Here is a 21,128-nt window from a genome sequence, read left to right as displayed (position 1 = left end):
GTGAGAGTCAATGTGTAAAAGATTTCCCAAAGTGCAGTGGCTACTAGGATTAGACACAAATTTAAAGCAGAACAGCAGAAGTTGGGACAAATGACGGAGGGGGAAACATTGTTGCTCTACATCTTTTCCTTTTAGTGAAAAATGACTATGTTTACTGTGACCTCAGGATGAATGGAATATAAATGTGTAGTGAATGGAACAGAAGGTGCAGTCATTTTCCATGGTAGGTAGAGTCTCAAGAAGGCCTTAAGGGAAGTTCAAGTCAGTGCTCTGTATAGAATTGAGTTATGGAGACTCACAGGTGGGATGAACTCAAGTGCTCTTTCTAAAGTTCATTATCATCCACCAACAGGTTTTGTCAGGACCGCAGTCAGAAGCAACTCTGCTGCAGGACGGAAGACCAGGGTGGATAGAACCACTCAGCCTGCAGGTGCTGCCTTCACCAGGACACACATGAGGGCGCCTCAGTCCTCCTCGGGCCCAAGACAGCCTGAGAAAGCTTTGCCAGGAACCCCGCTGTTAGAAAGAAGACGCCAGCAGCGAACCAAGCCTCAGGCTGACCAGAGAAACCGACAAGCACAAAAACTCAGTAAGAGGACCTACATTTTGTACAACTGATAACCAGGGATTGTTTTTTTCTCTGTGATAAGATTGCTAGGTAAAAAAATTTTTGGGCTATCTTTAGTGTTCATAGTGTAAACCCTGGCCGTGCCTGGTATCCTTTTCTATTCATAGCATCTGAGTCCGTTCATGTGGTGTCACTGCAGGCACAGAAGGCCCTTGGGCAGAGTCTACCCAACAATGGAGCAGCTACAGCCAAAACTTCCCCACCAGGTACCCAGATTAAGCTCATTTAGAAAACCAAGCAGAAGTATCCATACCACTTGAACTTCTTTGTCATAACAACCACAAACTTTATGTAATTTATTAGACCAAAACAAAGCAGTCTTTCGCAAATTTCCTCCAAAGTGCCTTGCGTTTCGTTCCACAGATCTTCACATCAACTTTGACCACCATGATGCCGCCAAGACTGCTTTTATTTCCTATGCATGATTTTTCACGTAGGCCTAATTTATTTTAGTCCCATTTGAGCAAAACTCCTTATTTCAAACAGCTATTGTCTGCCTTGTATGACTAGTGGCAAACCACAAACAGAAGTTATTGTTGCCGTCTTTAAACATAGGCTTTTGTCTTGCTATTCGTCTATAAAGAACAGATTTATGGTGTACACAAGTGATTGTTGTCTTCTCAACAAATTCTCTTTACTGAACTGTAGCTCTCTGCTGGTCTTCTAGAGTAACCATTGCTCTTTATCAAAATAAGATCATTTTTGTTTGTGGTTGTGAAACGACAAAATGTGAAAAGTGCCATAAATACTTTTGCAAGTCCGTGTGGCAAGTAAATGAGTTTGTTCGCACCTAACTATATTTGTCTCGATGTCTGCGAAACTGTGTGTTGTTTAGAGCCTCCTGAATATGAGGCCCAGGACATCAGTGTCAGGGTCATGTCTGCAAAGTCAGTCCTCATCTCCTGGGTTGACCCTGCCGTTGAAATGAGGAAAGTTGACCCCGGGGCATCCAGGTGGGCTTTTAAAAACTGTTGCTGTGTATAACCCCTTTTTTTTAAATGACAGACAAGCATTTGATGCAAAAAATGAGCTGAAACTAACCCTTATGCGGCTCATTATAACAGAGCATCTTCATGTACTCTTTAATCAGATCATACACAGTCAGGTTCAGGGAGAAGGGGGAATCAGCACGCTGGGAGTACAAGGAAAGCAACCAGAGAAGAATAATGATCGACACCCTGTCCGCTGACGGCATGTATGAGTTCTCTGTCAGGATCTCTCAAGGAGAAAAACAGGGCAAATGGAGCGTTTCAGTATTTCAGCGGACTCCTGAATCGGGTATGTATTGTCACAGCATTTGCTAAAAGAAATACCCTGTTAAGCCTTTTCTCCTTTTTTCTTCATGCTACACCTCATTACTATCACCGCATATAAGTCTCTTGATATATATTTCTGGCTGCAGCTCTGTCAGAGTTGGAGCAGTTGTGCTATGTCACAGGAGCTCCTGAGTTTTGGTTCACTGGAATGTCAGAATTTATTGCCTGGCTTCCAGTTCAGATCTGCATCTGCAGCTCCATACAAACTGCCATGGGACATTTTCTGTCCATATAAGGCAGCTGTATTTTGTTCAGTTGAAGCTATACTTTTTCACACACTTTAATAACCTGCTTTGACCTTTCATACATCATGTTCTTCTGCTTTTTCACTCCTGATTTGATTTTATTCTCTACTCTTTCATAGCACCATCTGGGCCACCTGAAAATTTTGAAGTCAAGCCACTAAGAGGAAAAGGAACTGCTGTGATATCAACTTGGGATCCTCCAGAAGAACCAAATGGAAGGATAAGAGGTGAGGCTGGGAGAGAAAGGCATCATTTTCTTGAATCTCTGCTATTCTTTGGCATTAGATTTATAGCCATGTGGATTATGGGTAAATATTGTGAATCTGAATTTAAACTTCTCTTAATGAAGCTAATTTCATCAAGTGAGACATTTAAAATACTTATAAATAGATTCAAAGTCTGTATAACCCTGTAACACACAGCAGATTGGAATCATTTTGCATACTTGTTTTAGCAAGATTGACAATAATACAGAGTACCTAACAACACAGCGACATAAAAGCTACTATACTTAGTTGTGATAGTAAAATATTTGTAACAGAGAGAAGACATTGTGACCTACTTTGCTCTACTTTGTAGGTGTAAGGATATCAGGAAAGGGATTAGTTTGTATTTGGCTGAAAAAGGTCAAGATACTTTAACATTTTTGCATCTAAGAAGACATTTTAGAAACATGTTTTTATTTGTTTTATCAGCTAGAGAATTAATAGAATTTGTAAACAATGACACTTTGAACCTACATGACTACAAATGAACAAATGTTTTGTGTAACTTTTCATTGAATGGATCACAAAGGCTGGAAACTCTTTTTGTTCTGGATTTTAAAATTGGAGGGATTTTTTAAAGCTTCTTGCTGAATGTTTGTGCTTTATATCCACACAGAGTATATTTTGTCCTATGCCCCTGCTATTAAACCATTCGGGATGAAAACCATAACATATCGGGAGGGCACCACCAAAGCCACCATTGATGGCCTGACACCAGGAGAGCGTTATATTTTCAAGATCAGAGCCACCAACAGGAGAGGAATGGGACCACAGAGCAAGGCCTTCAGTGTTGCCATGCCACGGTGTAAACACATTTGACTCTACATAATATAGGCATGCATTTATTCTTGAAAATCACACATCATAACTCCTTGATCGTTTTCACTTTTGTCTCTGCCAGCCAGCGGTACTGCCTCTTTGCTTTCAAAACCAAAGGACACTCAGACAACTAGTAAAACTATAATCGAACAGGATATTGATAAAAAATCCGACCTCGAGCCCACAGAGGTGCCTGAGGGTCCAATTACAACCCCAAAGCCACACAATACCAACAGACGTCTACGTCCACTTTCCCAGACACGATCTTATCACAGTATCTTCTCCTCTATCAGGGGTTCAGTCAGGAATACAGCAAACAGAGGCTCAGCAAGAGGAGCAGAGAGAGAACATGAAGAACAAGTAGATGACAAAAAACCCACAACACCATCTCCTGTAGCAGAAACAACTACAGTTGTGCCAGAGATAAAAGAGCTGGACAACAATGTCTCCCCTCTATCTGAGGAGGAAGTTGATTACAATGTTGAGCCCCTCACTACAGAAACACCCAGCCTGAAAGTTTTGACACCGTCCCCAACCAAATCTGCATTTAAGCGTCCTTATCGACCAAATAGAAGGCCAATCAAGATCAGGGTCCACCAAAAAACTGGATCTAAAAGTACTTCTTCTGTGTCATCCGCTGATTCATCTTCTTCATCTTCATCATCTTCAACTTCATCCTCATCATCCTCTGCAACATCCCCAGTTTCCTCCACTTCTGAAAACTCATTTTCTTCTTCCTCCAGATCATCATTGTCACACACTTCATTATTGCCTTCCTCACATATTCCAGAATCAGAACCAAGTAAAAAGGACAACATTGAGTCAACAAACCATGAGACCGCGAAAATACATCAAAAACCCAACCTAACTTCAACTAGAAACAGTTTAAGACATGGAAAGCCCTTGATCGTTGTCAATTCACAGGAGACAGAGTCTACACTGACAGATACTAGCTCTTCCGTGGCAGAGCGCAGCAGTAATGCTGGTTCTCGTTTTGGTTCAAGATATGGTTATGGACGACGACAGCCCGGATCTTTCTTTCGAGGGAATTCAACTCGATTGCTAAATGGCAATAAACCAGTTGTGACCACTCAGTTTCATCTTCCAAGCCAAAGTAATAATCAGGTGATATCAAATACAGGTAGTTCAGATAAAACCCAGTCTACATTAACAGAAAGAAGTCAGAACCATGAAACCTCAAATCCTTCTGATCCAAAATCATCCAAGTCAACCTCAAGAAGCACACTGGAAAGTCAAACAACATCAGACTCATCAGTTTTTGATAAATCACAGCCCGTATCAGAGTCAAGGTCTCATGGCTCTAAACTTTCACAAAACAGTCAAGCATCCACATCACATAGTAGTCCAATCCACAATTTGAATACAGATATATCAGGTTCTTCTCAATCAGTATCACAAAGACATAGTTCTTCAACTTCACAAAACAAAAACTCACGGGGTTCAGACACATCATCTAATCGAGACATTTCTCTCAGCAAGAGAACTGGAAACACTGATTACAATAATAAAGATGATATAGAAAGTAAAGCTGAGGGATCAACTTTAAACTCCAGAGCTCAAACGACACAAGATAGTAGGGAAGAAGACAGACAAGATGAAAGTAGTAATAAAAAAACTGTGGGTCCTCGTACAAGAATTAGCTCTTCCTTTGCTGAAAGATTTCCTTGGCTAGCAAGTCACTATCCAGGCAGATTTACCTCGAGTTCAAGGACTTCATATCCCAGACAGGATGCCAGGACTCCTTTAACAAGGGTATCATCTTCTGTTGGTGCTGAGAGACCACTCTTAAGAAAGACACCAACTAGGGTGTCTGGGGAAGCTGGAGATTCAAGAGTTCCTTTAAAGCAAGAGACCACTGAAGATCTGAAGGTCACATCCAGACCTGATTCAATGAAAAATAGTGTCGTACTGAACTCTGGGAAGTCTTCTTTGCCCAATCAACATGCCGTAACTGGTGACACCAGAAATCCAACAACAGTTTCTTCCACTGAAACATTAATGTCTTCAAATTCTGGCTCCCTTTCGCTTGAGAAATCAAGTGTATTGAGAGACTTCAGTGAGGTCACCCATAAAGAAATATCTAAGAGTGGAGATAATATGAGGGAAAATGTTGATACACTGAGTACAGAGAGGAAAGGGAAACTTACAGATCTAACATCTGTCCAGACAAATCCTGCTTCACCATCTGTCCATAGACATGAAGAAAACAATGAGAGCGTGGCTACAAAAGAAACTTTGTCCAGGGCAAGGGCTGGAACTTCTACTGGAATAAGTCCAAGTATTCGTCGTCCTGGCATAGGAACGAATGGAAGGGTAAGGTCTTCTCTGTTAGCCAACAGGCAGCTTGCTGGATCAAGGCTTTCTGTCAGGCCACAGCTAGTGCAGAACTCTCGGCTTGGCGGGTCAACACCCGACTCATCTTCAACTTCTTCCTTAAACATGCCCAAACCGGTCCTTACCTCTGCCAGTGACGCTGATCATGATGCTACCGTGAAAGATACAGAATTAACTGGTGGAAACACACATTCCGGATCGTCTTTACCTTCATCCAGAAACACGTTTAGGAATCAAGGGAGTAGGACTCGCTATCCCATAGTTAGAGGGAGCCCAAACAATGGAGGACGATTCAAGCCAGGCAATGGAAATGGTAAAGTCTTTTGGTATTTGTATGTGTTTAAAAATACAGTTTGTACTGTTTTCAAATACTGTTTCACTTTAAATATAATGGATACTTGAACTAAAGGTTAATTTCTAAATGATAAAATGTTGAACTATAATGATTATACTAAGCTCTGCCTCAAATCTATTAACTGGTAGGTAGAAATGGAAAGCCCAATCTGACAGCAATGAATGGAAAAGACACCACTTCCTCTCATGGAAGCAATAAGGCTGTTGGACAAAAGTTCATCACTGGGCCTGATGGAACCAGATGGGTAACAAACTTTTATGGGCTTTATTGAACTCTTATTCCCCAGCCTGGTATACATTAAATGTATGCTTTGGTAAAAAATATATATATTTTCTTTATAGGTGGTTGACTTGGAGAAAGGTGTTCTTATGAACCAAGATGGGCAGGTTCTTCAGGACTCACAAGGCAAAGCCAAGAGAGTTGTCCTTGGAGAAGATGGACGCACCATTTTTGGTAATATGCTTTAGATATTATTTGATTGCTTGTTTTTTCATTTGTTAAGTATCATATAAACCTCAAAGAGTTGAGAAAATTGTACCAATTCAAAATACTGTGATTTGGTGCAAACCAATCACAAGTCTCTGAAAAGAGTTTTTTTAAACAGCTTTGTTTTTTGTTTTTCCATGTTTACTGCATTTATTTTACAACATGAGCATAGATTTTTAAATGTGATACAGTTTTACATTTGAAACTTCTAAAAATACACTCCTCTCTCCTCTTCTATCATATGCCACCAGACCATATGGGTAGCCCCCTCGTAAGCCAGGAAGGTATTGCTTTGTTCGGACATGGGAGAGACAGCCAGCCTGTGGTCAACCCCAAAGACAAGGTCCTCATGATTGGAGGAAAACCTGTTCTTGGATTGGATGTGCCTCCTCCCAAAACTTCAACCACCACCACTACTTTGGCTCCCACTACCACATTAGAACCAACCACAGATTGGACCACAGAGGATTTTAGCACTGCATTGCCCTACCCAACCTGTCCACCAGGAACTTTCTCCAAAACAGATGAATTTGGATATCCAATTCTTGATCCAGAAGGAATTTTGGACTGCTATCCTGAAGGTGAGAACATTGACAAGAGATGTCTTAGGGAATTATCTTGTTGCATTAGTTAAATATGACACACTGACAACATTAACAGGTTTTTGACCAATGGGAAGCCAAATTAATCCCAAAAATAATAAGCACAGAAAAGTATGACTTCACTCAGTTGAACTTGAAACTATCCAGGCCAAGACTGTGTATGCTTCCTGTCTGTATCCTCAGAGTCCCATTACTGTGTGTATTACTGCGTGATCTGGTGTGTGTATAAAAGATCTGAGTGCATTCAAGTAAGACCACAGAAGCCACATGTAAGTCTCTGCATGTGGAAGCTGGCTATGGTCACAATACAGACTGGTTAAACACTCTACAATCTTTCAGTTGCACATTGTCATTGGTGTTACAATATGCCAAAAAAACAAGCATAAACATATAACAGGACTTTTCTGTTATGTACTGCATATTTGTATATAATCTAAGTCTGGATTAATTAAAATAAATGCAATTACATCACATAGAAATGAGTCAAATAACAAGCACAAAGCTGTTTTTAAATGAAAACATATTTTGTTATTATTATTGGTTCCGAAACTTTAAATCAATTGTGAGATTGATGCTGCAGCTTGTTCTACTTCTCTGACAGAGGAATCCTCAGGGATGGAAATGGATCCTATGCTTACAGTGGCCATGATGCCTGATGCTTTAAATCTTGACAAAGGTATTGGCTGCGTTTGGCTTCAGACCAATCTACCACCGGGCTTGAATTGACTAATTGCATTGCATGATTTTTGTTTGTTGTCTGTCACACAATTCTGTTTTCATGATTTGCCAACATCTCTCTTCTCTACTTTGTTGATCTTTCCTGTGGTCTTCATTTGTTTATTTTTTTTCTTGAAAACATTTGTTTTGCTTGATCAAAGTTCATCACTATGGTCCTGGATCACATCCACTATGCGCTGCTTTGAATCACTTTTTATTCCAAAAGCCTCACGTTGTTACTAAGATAAAATGAATATCCTTGCTTATAATTTCATTCAATGTATTTGCTGTTTCAACTCTGTTATATAATTGCTAGAACCTAGCTTCTGCCAAACAGCAAGCTGAATGAAAAACTGCAGGGACTGTTTTGTGTGAGAACTTACATTTACTAGGTCGCTTTAGGGGATTAGTTGCTCATAATAGTCTTTTTTTCTGTTTTGGGCTTGCCAGAAAAGTCTCACTGAGTTTTGAAATATTCTTAGCAATTTCTTGCCATGGCACTGTGTTGGTCAGCATGTATGTGGACCATGATGTAGCAGTACGGTGCACTGGTGCACCCCAGGTCATAAACTGGGATATCCACTTTTGTGGATGAAATTACATTGCAGGTTTGTTTGATTTGGAGAGTTGTGAAATAGTTCTTGCTGAACACATGGAAAATATGGGTAGCAAAATTACAGCTTTAGATGTTGATCACAAGCAAAGCAAGCTCACCCATCTGTCTACAGTAGAGTAAACTAGTCTAACATTTTCATTTTACAGTCATTGCGAAGATTGCAAAACATAAATGCTTAGTTTGGGCAAAAATATTGTAAATTAATTCATTAAGTACTAATTATCATGTACGATTTCTAGATGAACTGTTGGTGCAAACCACCTTACCACCAACTACTACCACAATTGCTACAACTACTACCACTACTACAGTGATCCCAACTACAGAGCCACAAGTGAGGGTGTCCAACAGAGGTCCTGTATCGGAGTTTGATCTCAGCGGAAAGAAGCGCTTCACAGGTACTCAAACATTTACTTCTGAATCCCTTAGAAAAAAAATTAACCAGTCACGTCATTAGATGCTCCTGTTAAATTCCTTGTCAACACAAATAGCAAATCAGTTAATGACATGGTAGCAATTCACTGAATTAAGGTATTTAGAGGTGGTGACGATGGATCACTGAAATTCAATTTCAGCATCAGAATTCAAGTGGATTTAAGTGGCTTTGAATGTGACGTGGCTGGTCAGAGTAGTAATAAAGTGAGCAGTTAATATCAGCTTAATTTTTCTTGCAGTTCTTGCTCATTGCTTTGAAAACAAAATTTTGTCTCTTTTCCTAAGTGTGTATGTCCAAATGGTTTTAAATGCATCTGTGCTGATATTGTATCTGTTTCATTGAGGAGAGCCAATATTTAAACTCGATTTTAGAAAAAGAATCCAGTATGTCACAACTGTTTGTGTAAATTGCACATGAGAAACTCCTTGTGAAGTGAAAGAAGGTGTTCCACAACTGTTCTCACTGTCTCTGTAATACTTAACGGCTATCAAACTGACTTTGACTTTTGAAATTTCAACAACATCCAGCAATTTTTGAGGGTGACAAGACATCTGGTTACCATAAAATCTGATTTTGGTCCATCAAGGACAAGGGTATTACTCTCCATGCAGAGAGGGCCATTGGCCATTGAACCTTTACAGTATGTTATCCTTGACTAATGGCTGTTTTTTACTTACAAACAGATTAAATGCATACTGTCACTCTCATTTATGTTGATATTTGAGAGGAGCCTTTTAAAAAGTAAAATTTATGACCATATCCTTATAAATACAATACGAATGAATCTGTTCCAAAGGCGAGCTACAATGATGCAACAATGCTGAACACCCACAGATTTATAATTCACATGACCATGTGAAAGCTATCATTCTTCCACGTTAAAAATGGAAATCATAAAAGCTGAAGTGTCTGGCCTCAGTGCAGATAGATGAGTCTGCTGGCTCAACGTGGAGACTTCCTCCTCCAAGTTTATTCGATTAATATTTTTAGGTCCACATCAGCAGCTTGCTGACATGCTTTAGAAAAAATAAAGTGTCTGACAGAGACTCCTGCAGCCTTTGACTTCTGGTTTGTCTGAACAAATTTTACTCAAAAAATATTCCTTAATCATTCTCAATATCTGAGGTGAAAATATTTTAGTCATAATTTGTCAGAGCTAATCTATTGGCTATCCTGAAAATGATTTTAACTGATACAAATTAATGCTGTATATTTCAGTTAAAATGTTTTTAGACCTAAACTTTGAACTATAATATTTACTATGCATTTTCTGAACATCATCTGCCCATGGGAAAAGTAATTTAGAGTTTTATTTTAAAACGACATATCTGTATTAAGACACATCCAATATCAGCATTCCTCACTGAAATAAATAACCTTGTTTTGGCCTTCAGCTCCTTTTGTGAACTACATCCAGAAGGACCCAGGTGCACCTTGCTCCTTAACGGAGGCTCTGGAGTACCTTCAAGTAGACGTCCTGGAAAACTTGATGGAGAAGGACCGCATGGCAGTCAATCAGAACCAGCCTCCAAAACACAAACCTCAAAACTTCACCGTGGTTGCCATGGAAGGTTGTCACTCTTTTATCATCCTGGACTGGGCCAAACCTCTGAAGGATGATATGGTGTCAGGTAAGGAGTTATTTCCCAAAACAAAGCTGTACTTGCTCAAGTACTCCCACATTTTAAATGATGAAAACAAACGCAATGTCAACTTTGAATCAGTGGCTCTACCAGCAACACCTCTATATACCAAAATGTACACCAAATCGTTGCTTTCCTTTTATCCATACACAGTTATTAGTTGTTAATAAAGGTTTAAAAAAAAGAAAAGAAAAACTTAAAAAAACTTCTGTTTAAATGCACTACATCTTAACCATTGTGTTATATCTTTACGTAATCCTCAATTCAATAACTAGCAGAGGGTGCCCTGCTGAATTTTGGGAAGGTGACGCACATCCACTGCCATAGGAGCATACCCTCTGTGCCTTGATGTTACTAGTTCTTTGAAAGAGTCGGCGTAATCATTGCTATGTCCCTGTTTAATATTAGCAGAGCACCATGTACATTGAAAACATGTCTGCTTCCAAAATTCTTGAATGTCAGTGCTGCTGTGGAGACCATCCCCATGGCCTTGTCACGTCAGTTTATATTTCCGCATGAAGCTCCACAGGTGAGGTTTTACTCTTAAGAACAGGAGCCAAAAAAAAGCCCTAGTGTTCAAGTAAATGGAACCTGTTTCATCAACCTCTTCTTTTCTGCGGTTTGGCAAATATGTTTAACATGTTTTTAGGCATTCCTCATGACTCACTTTGAAGAATTGGTCCCAGAAGTGTTCTGCGAAAACCAAAAAATTGTTTCTAAATGAACACATGCAAAATGGTTGCTTTACTCCTACCGTTTCACATGGAAAATTTAAAAGTAAATAAATAAATTTGTCGACCTGCATTATGACATAAGGAAAGTATGTAACAAAGAAAAATCGGAAGAAAACAACCAACTGTATGAGGCTAGTGAGCTATCAGGGTAACAGTCTGGTCACATAGAGGAACAGTGTGTTTCCTTTGGCAGACAAACACAGTCTGCTGGTCATGCTGTGGACTTCATCCTCTGATGTTTAAAACAGATAGATGGTGTGCTGTTACTTGTGTTTTCTTTCTCTCTTTCTTTTGTACTTCTTCTCCTCTCAGCCTATTGAACTTTGCATGTAACCTGTCTCTTGAAAAGGTTTCTCTTCTCCATATTTTGCCCCTTTACAACCACAAATGGAATAATTTTAGATATTCTATCTGAAAAAAACAAAGTCACTTTTATTGTCCTTCACACAGAGAGTGCCCAGCTGTTTTGGTGCAGCTCCAGTTAAAACAGATGGAAAAGTCAGGAGGTCCAATAGACTCAATCGGTAGTTGAGTGTGTTGCAGAGGTGGTTACCACAATTTTCAAATGAATAACTGAGGGTCACATGACCTGAAGAAACCGAGCAGGGTTTAGGGAATACTCAGTGCAGCCGAGCCAGACAGGAAACTTTATTAATTTTTAAAGAAACCCAAGACTCCTTTCAAGCTTTTTGGCATGTCATAATAGTATGCATATATTTTATTCTGTTTTTAAGTAACTGCTATCAAATAAATTCTGAATAGTCATCAAGAGTAAAATATAAAATGTAAGTGTTTTGACAAAAAGGATTACAATTTACTTTTGCATTGCTTCCTAAAGGTTATATGGTCCACAGTGCTTCTTATGATGACGTCCTCAACAACAGGTGGTCGTCCAAAATCTCCAATGGGACCCACCTGCCTGTGGAAAATCTCAAGCCCAACTCCAGGTAACAGATGTAATGGCGTGTGTTTGTACCACTGCACAATTCATCCATATTTGCTTAGAGTGAGGTTCATGTCTGGTGTTCAAGTGATTTACCGAACAATCTGTGACTGGGGAGGCATAAAAAGAAGAGCCAGATTTTAAAACGATCTGCTTGGTTCTGATATTTTTACAGTGTAAGCTGATCTCACTGTAGGGTTCTTCCCAGCCTTTTATAAAAGTGTATGTATGTCAAACCAGATTCATGCAGCTCAGAGTAGATTGTGAGCTGGACCCTGTAAAATTCAGAAAAGCCTTCTCAGAGTACAGTAAATTGGGTAAATGGAGACAGGCACAGAAACAGATTTAAACCTAATGCGACACGTGGCTGTAAAATTCTGTTGAGAGCTTAGAAAATTGAACAATGTCAACACAGCACTTATTATCCAACCTTCACTAACAGATACGCTGTACTCTGCCTGTTTCTGGTGTTAGAGTTTCCAAAACCTTGTTCCGCTGTTTTAACAATTCAATAATGCAAACATAAACCCAAGAGAGCTGCTGTTGGAAGCTCAAAACCTATCTGCAATTGCATGAAAGTTCTTAGCAGATGTTTGTTCAAGGTTGACTTCTACTTTAGCCTATTGTCTGCAACAGCACAGCTTATTTCTCTTTACATTGACAGTGTTTGATAAGTTTTGAATTCTGCATTTACCATATCTCACTTAGCATTAAATACCTCAATTTAGCATGTGACAATATCTAACAAGATTACGGTATGTAATGGTATGGCTTCAAAATGGCAAAAGCTGTAATTCCTAAAAAAAAAAAAAGTACTGGAGAAAGTACAAGAGACTGCTAGATTTTTTTCCCCTGTTGGATAAAGTATTAAAAATGCAGGGCTGTCTCTTACCCACATGCTCCTGCGCACTATTGCTTGGATAGCAGAAAAGATGTTGCTACATTTTTCCCTTGTTTACAAGAAAGACAAACTTGGTAACTTTTTCAAGGTACGGATTTTGGGCAAGACATGTTTATTTACAGTATGTTGCAATAATCATACACAGGATAATTCAAAGAGCTTTACATATGAATAATGGAACATGGAACAAATGTAGAAAAAACAACCAGCATTGCATAAAAACTATGCATTTAAAATAAAATAAATCTAAGTTTGACATAGGGTTAGGGCCACCTACCCAAGTGGCAGAGCTTTTCCATTCATTTTGACGCTGCATAGCACAAGTGAAATAATACATTAATATTTGACTATAAGTAATGAGTAATTAGCCAGATAATTAGCTTGTGTGCAATGGACTAGCATCTGTTTCAAATGAAAGCAATTAGATCGTATTATGAGTTTGTTTGAAATACCTATCTATATACCATGATACTGTGAAACAAAGTCATTTTCCTTGAAGATAATTCTTCCATGAGAATCTCATGTTGCCCATCCAAATAACTAAATCAAAAAAACATGTTTTGCTTTCCAATTTTATTGATTTGTTATTAAATAAATATCCCTTTATGGATACTTACTGTATAATTTTTTTGTTCACTTTGTTCTTTGGCTTAGAAAGATATAAAATAAGAGCTAAACAATGTGGCTAAAACACATATTTAAATTGTACACTAATACATTCATCCAATTTTGCTTAAAATTGTATGAATTGGGCTTCATGGGGTAACATTTACAATATACCCATGTCTTGTCTCACACCTACACCCACATACTGTTTGAAAAATACAGTTTGGCTCTTACCAAACACCTGCCACCAAGCGCCACAATTGCATGCAGGAGTTTTCCACAAGTTTTCAAGTTGGGTTTTCCTTCCTGGCAGCTACTTTCTACCAAAGATCATATTGTGTTTTCTTTTAAGTTGAAAGCTCCCTTTGGTTGCCAGAAGTATTCAACCACAGCAGTGTTACACCTCTCTGCATATCCTCACATGGAAAATTCCTGCTTTTCATAGGACTGACTAAATGGTAGAATGATAAATTAACCTCACTGTTATTTTAGACTCCTCATAGTCCTGCAGAACATTTTACAATTTTCTTCTCATTCAGAGATCACCACAATACAGATATGAAAACATTAATTTCAAACATTTTATTTAACTTGTGGTAAAGCTATAATACATAATTGGATACACGTGTTAATAAAATCTGTTCATGACTACTTGCACATACAATTATTTTGTCACTCTAAATAACATCAGTTTTAAATGACTCGATTGTATTGGTGCAGCATTTTGCACTCTGTTTTAACACTCTGTCTCGCATTCACTGGACACAGTTCCTTCCTTTTGCCTTTTACATTACATCATCTCTCAGCAGCTGCATTGCTTTATTGTCTCTCGCTCTGAGAAACATTTTGGTCAATGTCGTCATATGGTCGTAGTGATTGGATCCAGGCTTATGGCTGCATGTGATGAAATCTTTTGGGTAGAAAGTGATGGACCATGAACATACTGTATGTGGCCTTGCAATGTTGCAGAATCAAAAAATATTGTGTAAATCAGCCATTTGCAGTTGAAAATTTGCAAAATCTTCTAGATATCTGCTGTGTCTTCATTGTGAGAGGACTTTATAATTCATCACCTACCTAGAGAGAGGGTGCGTTCAGTGCATGAGTTTGTTTTGCCCTTTGGCAATAAAATGTGTGACATGTACTAAAGCGCTCAGTCAGAAATGTCTCAGTAGACTACACTCCTCACATCCCCATTTTTCCATTTGCGCTGAACAATTAAAAATCTATTTAACTGCCTCACTCTTTCCACAGGATTTTTTCCCCTCACTTTTATATTCATCCTGTACACTTATCTGTTGAGTCGATCTCTGTAAACGTTTCTTTTTCTCTCAATCACCTTTTTCTTAACTCCCACTTCCCTAGGGTCCTTTCAGCAAACAGCTTCTCTACAGCCCTCTAAGCCCTTGAATCAGAGCAGCTAAAGCATGCCAAGTCATCTGCTGCACTCATTATCTTTTCCAGTCATAACACATTGGGCGGAATGACACTGTAGCCACTGAATCCCTCATTAAATCTCAGCATTGTGCTCTTCTTGAATGCAGGTACTACTTCAAAGTGCAGGCCAAGAATGTGTTTGGTTTGGGACCATTCAGCGAGACATTAACCTATGTCACTGAGTCAGGTATGTCTGCAAAAATACATATTGAGATCCTTTTGTTGAAATATTCAAAACAGCTCTCTATGTTATTTGTATTGTATGATAGTGAAGGTACAAGATGTGAACAGGAGAATAGAGATTAGTGATCATTGTTTCCATATTCATTTCAGTATTTCAAAGTTAATTTTTCGTTTTGAATGACATTGGCATATTTCTCCTTTCAGATGATCCTCTTCTCATTGACAGACCACCTGGTGAGTCTCTTCACTAATGTTTGATTTCAAAAGTAGTATTTTAAAAAAAGAAAAATTTATTCATATGCTACTTAACAAAAAAGAGATGTGAACTGATGTACTGATTTATTCAAAGTAAAATACATTAAAAAAATAAAAACTTAGTCAATATATCGAGGAAGTACTTAGGAAATAGAAATTAGAAAAGCAGAAAAACCAAAGTCATGTTTGAGAACTTTCCCCTTTAGGAACATTTTCCTGGAGCCGGGGATAGTCTTTATTTTTTCCACTGTAGATGCTCATGTAAAACAGATTGGCAAGATATAAGTTTATTCCCCCATCACTTTACCCTGAACCTTCAGGATGGAAGTAAGTGGATGTAAGTTGAAACTCTTTTGCAACTCAATATATTTAAGCTCAAAATTATTCATAACCTTGGCAAATTGATTATTGTTTCATTGTTGCATTGTGTCATTCTGTTAATAATGAACCTATCAGGAACAAACACCTCGGTTGAATGAAAAATAATGTTAAGCCTAAATCTGTCGGGGCTATGTAAATTTTGGTCTAACTGTGTTTTTCAGTGACATTAAAAATGTCTAGGAAGATAAATATCAAATTTCCACTGTTGGCCATCTTAAGATTTACAGCCTCTGAATCATGACAATTTAGGGTTTTAAGTTGTTTGTTTCAATTTGTTTTTACAGCATTAATGTTCTAAGGGACATACAAAAACAACCACAACTCCCCCAGGAATGTGTCGTCTGGCAGATTTTAGCTCAAAAGAAACACATTGATGTGTGTATGTGTAATTCTCTTTTAGGACACACCATTCTGAGTTTATTAATAAAACATCTGCTAATATTAGATGTTTGCTTTGAGTCTGATGCCGTTTTAATTCTGTCAGTTTAAAATGCTGCCACATGTTGTGGAGACAACAATTATTCTTCTTTACACTTTTTCAGCAGCAGGCAAGATATTAATATACAACAATTCCTCTTCTGTTTTTTCCATGTCATTAGGTGGAGAACCAATCTGGATTCCTTTTACCTTCAAGTATAACCCAGTCCACAGCAGCTGTAAGGGCAGTCAGTATGTCAAGCGGACGTGGTACAGAAAGTTTGTGGGTGTCGTTCTGTGTAACTCTCTACGTTACAAAATCTTTATGGGAGATGGCCTGAGAGGTAACACATTAACTTTGAAGTGTGGAGTATTTCTAAAAAACTTGATTTATTCAACTTTTCGAATAATTTCATTTCCCCAGAGCCTTTTTACAGTATAGGAGATACATTGGGCCAAGGTGAAGACCACTGCCAGTTTGTGGACTCCCACAAGGACGGAAGAACAGGGCCAGCCTACCTCTCAGAAACTCTGCCTACAGCACAAGGCAAACACAAACAGCTGCACACATGGCTTACGACTTATCATTTTTTTCCCTTGCAGACTGACTATAAATAGTTAGGCTGCAAGACCAAAGAATTCCTTTTTTTATCTATGTTACGCACACAAATCCAAAATAAAGTTTGAATGGAAACTTGCTTTGTATTGGCAGACTAAAAATATGCAGGTTTTGTAAAAAGGCAGTGTTGTTAAACTATTAATTAGCTGATTTATTCTGAATTTTGCTAGATGGAAAATATTAGCCAATATTAAATATTGATTGTTTTTCACCAAAAGTGTATGTTTGGTTTGAAGTCCTAATAACATTCTGGTCTTTGGTAAATCCTCTGTATTACAGGATATTACCGTGCCTACAGACAGGAGCCAGTTACGTTTGGAGTCATTGGCCGGCGTACATCACATCCATTTGTGGGCTGGTATGAATGTGGGGTTCCCATCCCTGGAAAGTGGTAACTCTGCTTGAAGAGGAGACATTTTCCATGAAGTTGAACAGCTCGGCATCCTGCTACAGGCTCTCACCTGCTGGTTTTGTTCATTAAAAACAGACTTTTACCAACAAGCACAAAAACACCACTATATTGTAATATTGCTTCAAATAATAAATACAAATATGTACTTTTAACTGCTAGGTATATTCCATTACAATGCACTTTTTTTATATAAAACAGTCTGTATATGAGAGAAAAGAAGTTTGGTCTTACTTAGCATACTTGGTATTACAAGTGTTCCTCTACTATTAACAGAGACAGGTCCTTACCCAGTGTTATTTATCTCATTGATAACAAACCCACATATGGTAAATCCGGTGACACTGGACCAAAACAGAAACTGCAAGATAAACTGTACAAACAAGCACTAGAGATGTGTATAGGTCTGTTTATTTTCTATCTATGGGATTTGTATTACGTATTGTTATGACTTTGTTTTAACTATTTGTGTTCTACACCCATCATATTGTTTTTAATACCCCATTTGTATCGCTTTGAAAATTTAAATATTACAATGTAAGTTTTATATGTATACGGACAAAGAATAAAAGATTAATTATGTGCTCAGGAAATGTCAGACGTTGAATAAAGGTGCTATGACAAACAACTGCAATCCAAAAACAACAGTTATATTATGCTTCCTCTGCTACCAAATTTTGAAACATTACGTACTTCTACTTTCACAATGCTTTTGAACATGTGGGAAAGACAAGCAGTGCAGAAAATCAAGTTAAAATTAAATTCAATGCAGAGATTATTTCCTCTTAGGGGTGCATGGATTGCAGTTTTCTGGCCAATTGCCCATTGCTGATCTTCAAAATGCCTGACCTGCCAATTTCGATTTTCATGGTTTTGTCTGAAATGTTGCTAAATATGGCAAGAAAGTTGATCAGTTTGTAACAGTGGGTTGACTATTGTTAACTGCAGACATGCAGGCCTGACCTGATAAGTGGATTTGTCAGACAGAGCAAAAGAGGACACTGACTGGCTTTTAGACCTTTGTTGAGGATTGGCTAAATCCATTCCACATATCTTGCTATGAATCTGAAGAGTCCTCTGACTGAAGACTGCTGATTTCACCCAACGGTTTTAAACTAATGGGTCATAAACAGCCGTCAGCTTAACTTCATGGCGTGCTGAGGAGGTAGCTCAATAAGGGAAACAATGCCTCACACGTCACTTCTGCGGACGTTCAAACATGAAAAAGAGCATCATCAGAAAATGCTGCACATTAAAAAGGCTGTGGGCATAATGTTGGCTGGAGGTTGCACTGTGATTTGTGGTTTGTGGTAAATTGTGTCAGGCTACAAAAGCTGGTGCAGTCTTGCACCAAACTTTCCAAACAGCAATACTTAAATCAGTCACAGACATCACAGAGCATTTGCACTATTAATTAAGGTTATAATTATGCAAACTTCATTTGCAACTGAGTTTTCTATGCAACGGCCTGTATCCTTTTTTTTTACCACTCCAACAAACTGATCTAATCTTCAGTGTTACACATGGAAAGACTCTTAGAGAAGAAAACGCATTAAACCAACTGCAACCAGTTTTCTTTCCTCAATTGTATAAGGCGTAATCCAATTACTTAATATGTTTGTTGGACCATTCTGATACATGCAGATAAAATCTTTCATGGACTGGCTTCATTTTTATTTCCCAAGCCAGGTGTGATGGTTCAAGTTGACTGCACCATTTAAACACTAATTATTCTTAATCGGTCATAAATAACTATGATACAAATGGCATAACTATGATACAAATGGCAAAGGGTACAGTTATGAACGGGTCAGCACCACAGTAAACTGGGTGGAAAAGTTCTTCCAACAGCGTTGGATTACTGAAGGGGTCTGCTTTGTATTTGTTGCCAAGGAGTCATTACTGCATTTATGGGATTTTGAGATTATTTCTCAGACGTCAGATGGATTGTTGTTTCTCTAGAGTTCAAAAGCGTTAACCTCTTTTCTCTTTTCAAATCTTTTCTAACAGTAATTATGAGCATTTTTCTGTCAAATTTGATTCTAGGAACGATATTTATGATATTCAGAAGATGTTTAAACTCATACTGTGCTGTATTTTCTTCTACACTCACCACAATAACAGAAAAGTCTTATTATGAGAAGGACTGTGTACTTCTGAAGAATGAAAAAAGTATTTCCCCTGAGAAAACTAAGCGTTTTAGGGCTTGTTTTCAGATTTGCAGCAGACCAATTAGTCATCACTCTAATGGGTTATTAGTGCAGATTGTATGCATTCTTTCCAGGTATGCTTAGACAGGGTGTAAGTCTCTGCTATCATATGTTTTCAGTGAGTGATGCACATCTCTTTGCCCTCAAAACATTTTTATTGGCTGCTGCTATAGACCTGGGTGGAAAAATATCATCCATTTCAAACACAATAAGAAAAACAACCCTTCTCTTGCACATAAGATGGGTCATACAAATCTTTTTGGGTCAGAAAATGAGAATAGGAGCAGATGTAAGCAAAGTAAGAAAAGCAGAACATTGTCCTGTGCAGAATTTTCAGACTGAATCTGCACACAAGTGAGAGAGAGCAGTCAAAGGTACAACTAGAAAGGCCTGAAAGCAGAACATACATTTCCACTAATTTATCTCCACCAGTGTTTTCTGAGAGGGATGAGATTTCATGTATCCTTCAGCTGCAGAAAGTTGTCCTGATAGTGAAGCAGCAAAGTCGTCCAAACCATCACAACACTACCTCCATGTTCGGTATGTTCTTTTTGTGAATGTGATGATGTGTTAATGTGGATCATCAAAATATTTCTTGGGGTAAGCTTTTGAATTATCTTTGGTCAGCACTTGAAACTCTTGTATAAATGTCCAGTCTCTTTTTCTCGTATATTGTTTGACCTTCCCTGAATTACCATTTAGAAACTGGAGTTTTATTTGCTCTGGTTATCTTTGGCCAATATAAAATTTTGTTTGAAGATCTAAAACACTTCAATTTGACTAAATGCAAACATGGAAAAGCTTTCTATGAAGGCCAGATACTTTTTTACAGCACTGTAAAAACACATTTGTCGATGAAGAACAATGTTTTAGAGAAATTTCCATTTTCAAATACAAAGGGGTTTCAGTTTGCGGCATTAATCAACTCCACCACAACAAGTCAGACAGCAAGTCATCACAACGTTGCACTCGTTCACTTTTTTCCAAGCAGAAGTAGAATGCTTTTCCTCATGGTGCCTGTCATGTTGATAAATTGGAGCTAGACTTTTGATGTCATTTGCTTTTTGTTTTGGTCCACAACCAGGAAATAAAATGAATCTCTTCCAGTTGACTGCTTGTGACAGACTCCCTTTGCACACCAGTTATTTTCACCAGGCACAATTGAAATCTGTTTTAGAGATCAGTATCACAGTTGCAGAATGACCCTCTGGTGAAAGTATAATGAGTCTCTCCATCTTCTTGTATCTTTAGCAGAAGCACTTAACTCATAGCAGTCGTTGATCCATGCCTTTGTTGTGACTAATGACTTTTGTAGGTTCCCTAGCCCTAACTGTCTAAATTGTGTATAATCTGCAATAAACTTAGATTTTCCTGCCTCTGGCTACTGAAAATGGTTGATCCTACAACCATCAACAGGACAAAGCAATTAAGTAGAATAAGTGTAGTTATCTATCCATCCTCTTTGTAATTGGTTTGTCCTCAACTATAATTACCTCAAGATTGGCTGTTATATCACTTTCAAACTCCAGCATTCATGTTGTTATAGAAA

The 21,128-nt window shown here is 38.3% G+C and overlaps 1 protein-coding gene across 2 annotated transcripts in view; it reads left to right on the top strand.

Annotated features, from left to right (window-relative positions):
• Positions 1-18,653, top strand: part of fndc1 (fibronectin type III domain containing 1) — a 33,314-nt gene extending 14,661 nt beyond the window's left edge. Inside the window, exons 4-22 of one of the 2 annotated variants that reach the window (XM_023347974.1) lie at positions 353-589; positions 736-834; positions 1,464-1,581; positions 1,719-1,906; positions 2,309-2,416; positions 3,072-3,260; positions 3,357-5,942; positions 6,113-6,228; positions 6,326-6,437; positions 6,722-7,051; positions 7,674-7,748; positions 8,645-8,803; positions 10,236-10,472; positions 12,057-12,165; positions 15,213-15,292; positions 15,493-15,522; positions 16,524-16,685; positions 16,766-16,888; positions 17,240-18,653. In XM_023347974.1, the coding sequence (XP_023203742.1) occupies positions 353-589; positions 736-834; positions 1,464-1,581; positions 1,719-1,906; positions 2,309-2,416; positions 3,072-3,260; positions 3,357-5,942; positions 6,113-6,228; positions 6,326-6,437; positions 6,722-7,051; positions 7,674-7,748; positions 8,645-8,803; positions 10,236-10,472; positions 12,057-12,165; positions 15,213-15,292; positions 15,493-15,522; positions 16,524-16,685; positions 16,766-16,888; positions 17,240-17,355 (5,174 nt within the window). In that variant the 3' untranslated portion in view covers positions 17,356-18,653. The remainder of the gene's footprint in view (positions 1-352; positions 590-735; positions 835-1,463; positions 1,582-1,718; positions 1,907-2,308; positions 2,417-3,071; positions 3,261-3,356; positions 5,943-6,112; positions 6,229-6,325; positions 6,438-6,721; positions 7,052-7,673; positions 7,749-8,644; positions 8,804-10,235; positions 10,473-12,056; positions 12,166-15,212; positions 15,293-15,492; positions 15,523-16,523; positions 16,686-16,765; positions 16,889-17,239) is intronic. The other variant, XM_023347975.1, reaches the window with a different exon arrangement.
• Positions 18,654-21,128: the final 2,475 nt, after the last annotated feature.

Source organism: Xiphophorus maculatus, chromosome 15 (genome assembly GCF_002775205.1).
Source record: "Xiphophorus maculatus strain JP 163 A chromosome 15, X_maculatus-5.0-male, whole genome shotgun sequence".
Classification (NCBI taxonomy): domain Eukaryota; kingdom Metazoa; phylum Chordata; class Actinopteri; order Cyprinodontiformes; family Poeciliidae; genus Xiphophorus; species Xiphophorus maculatus.
This window is presented reverse-complemented; position numbering and strand designations above follow the sequence as displayed.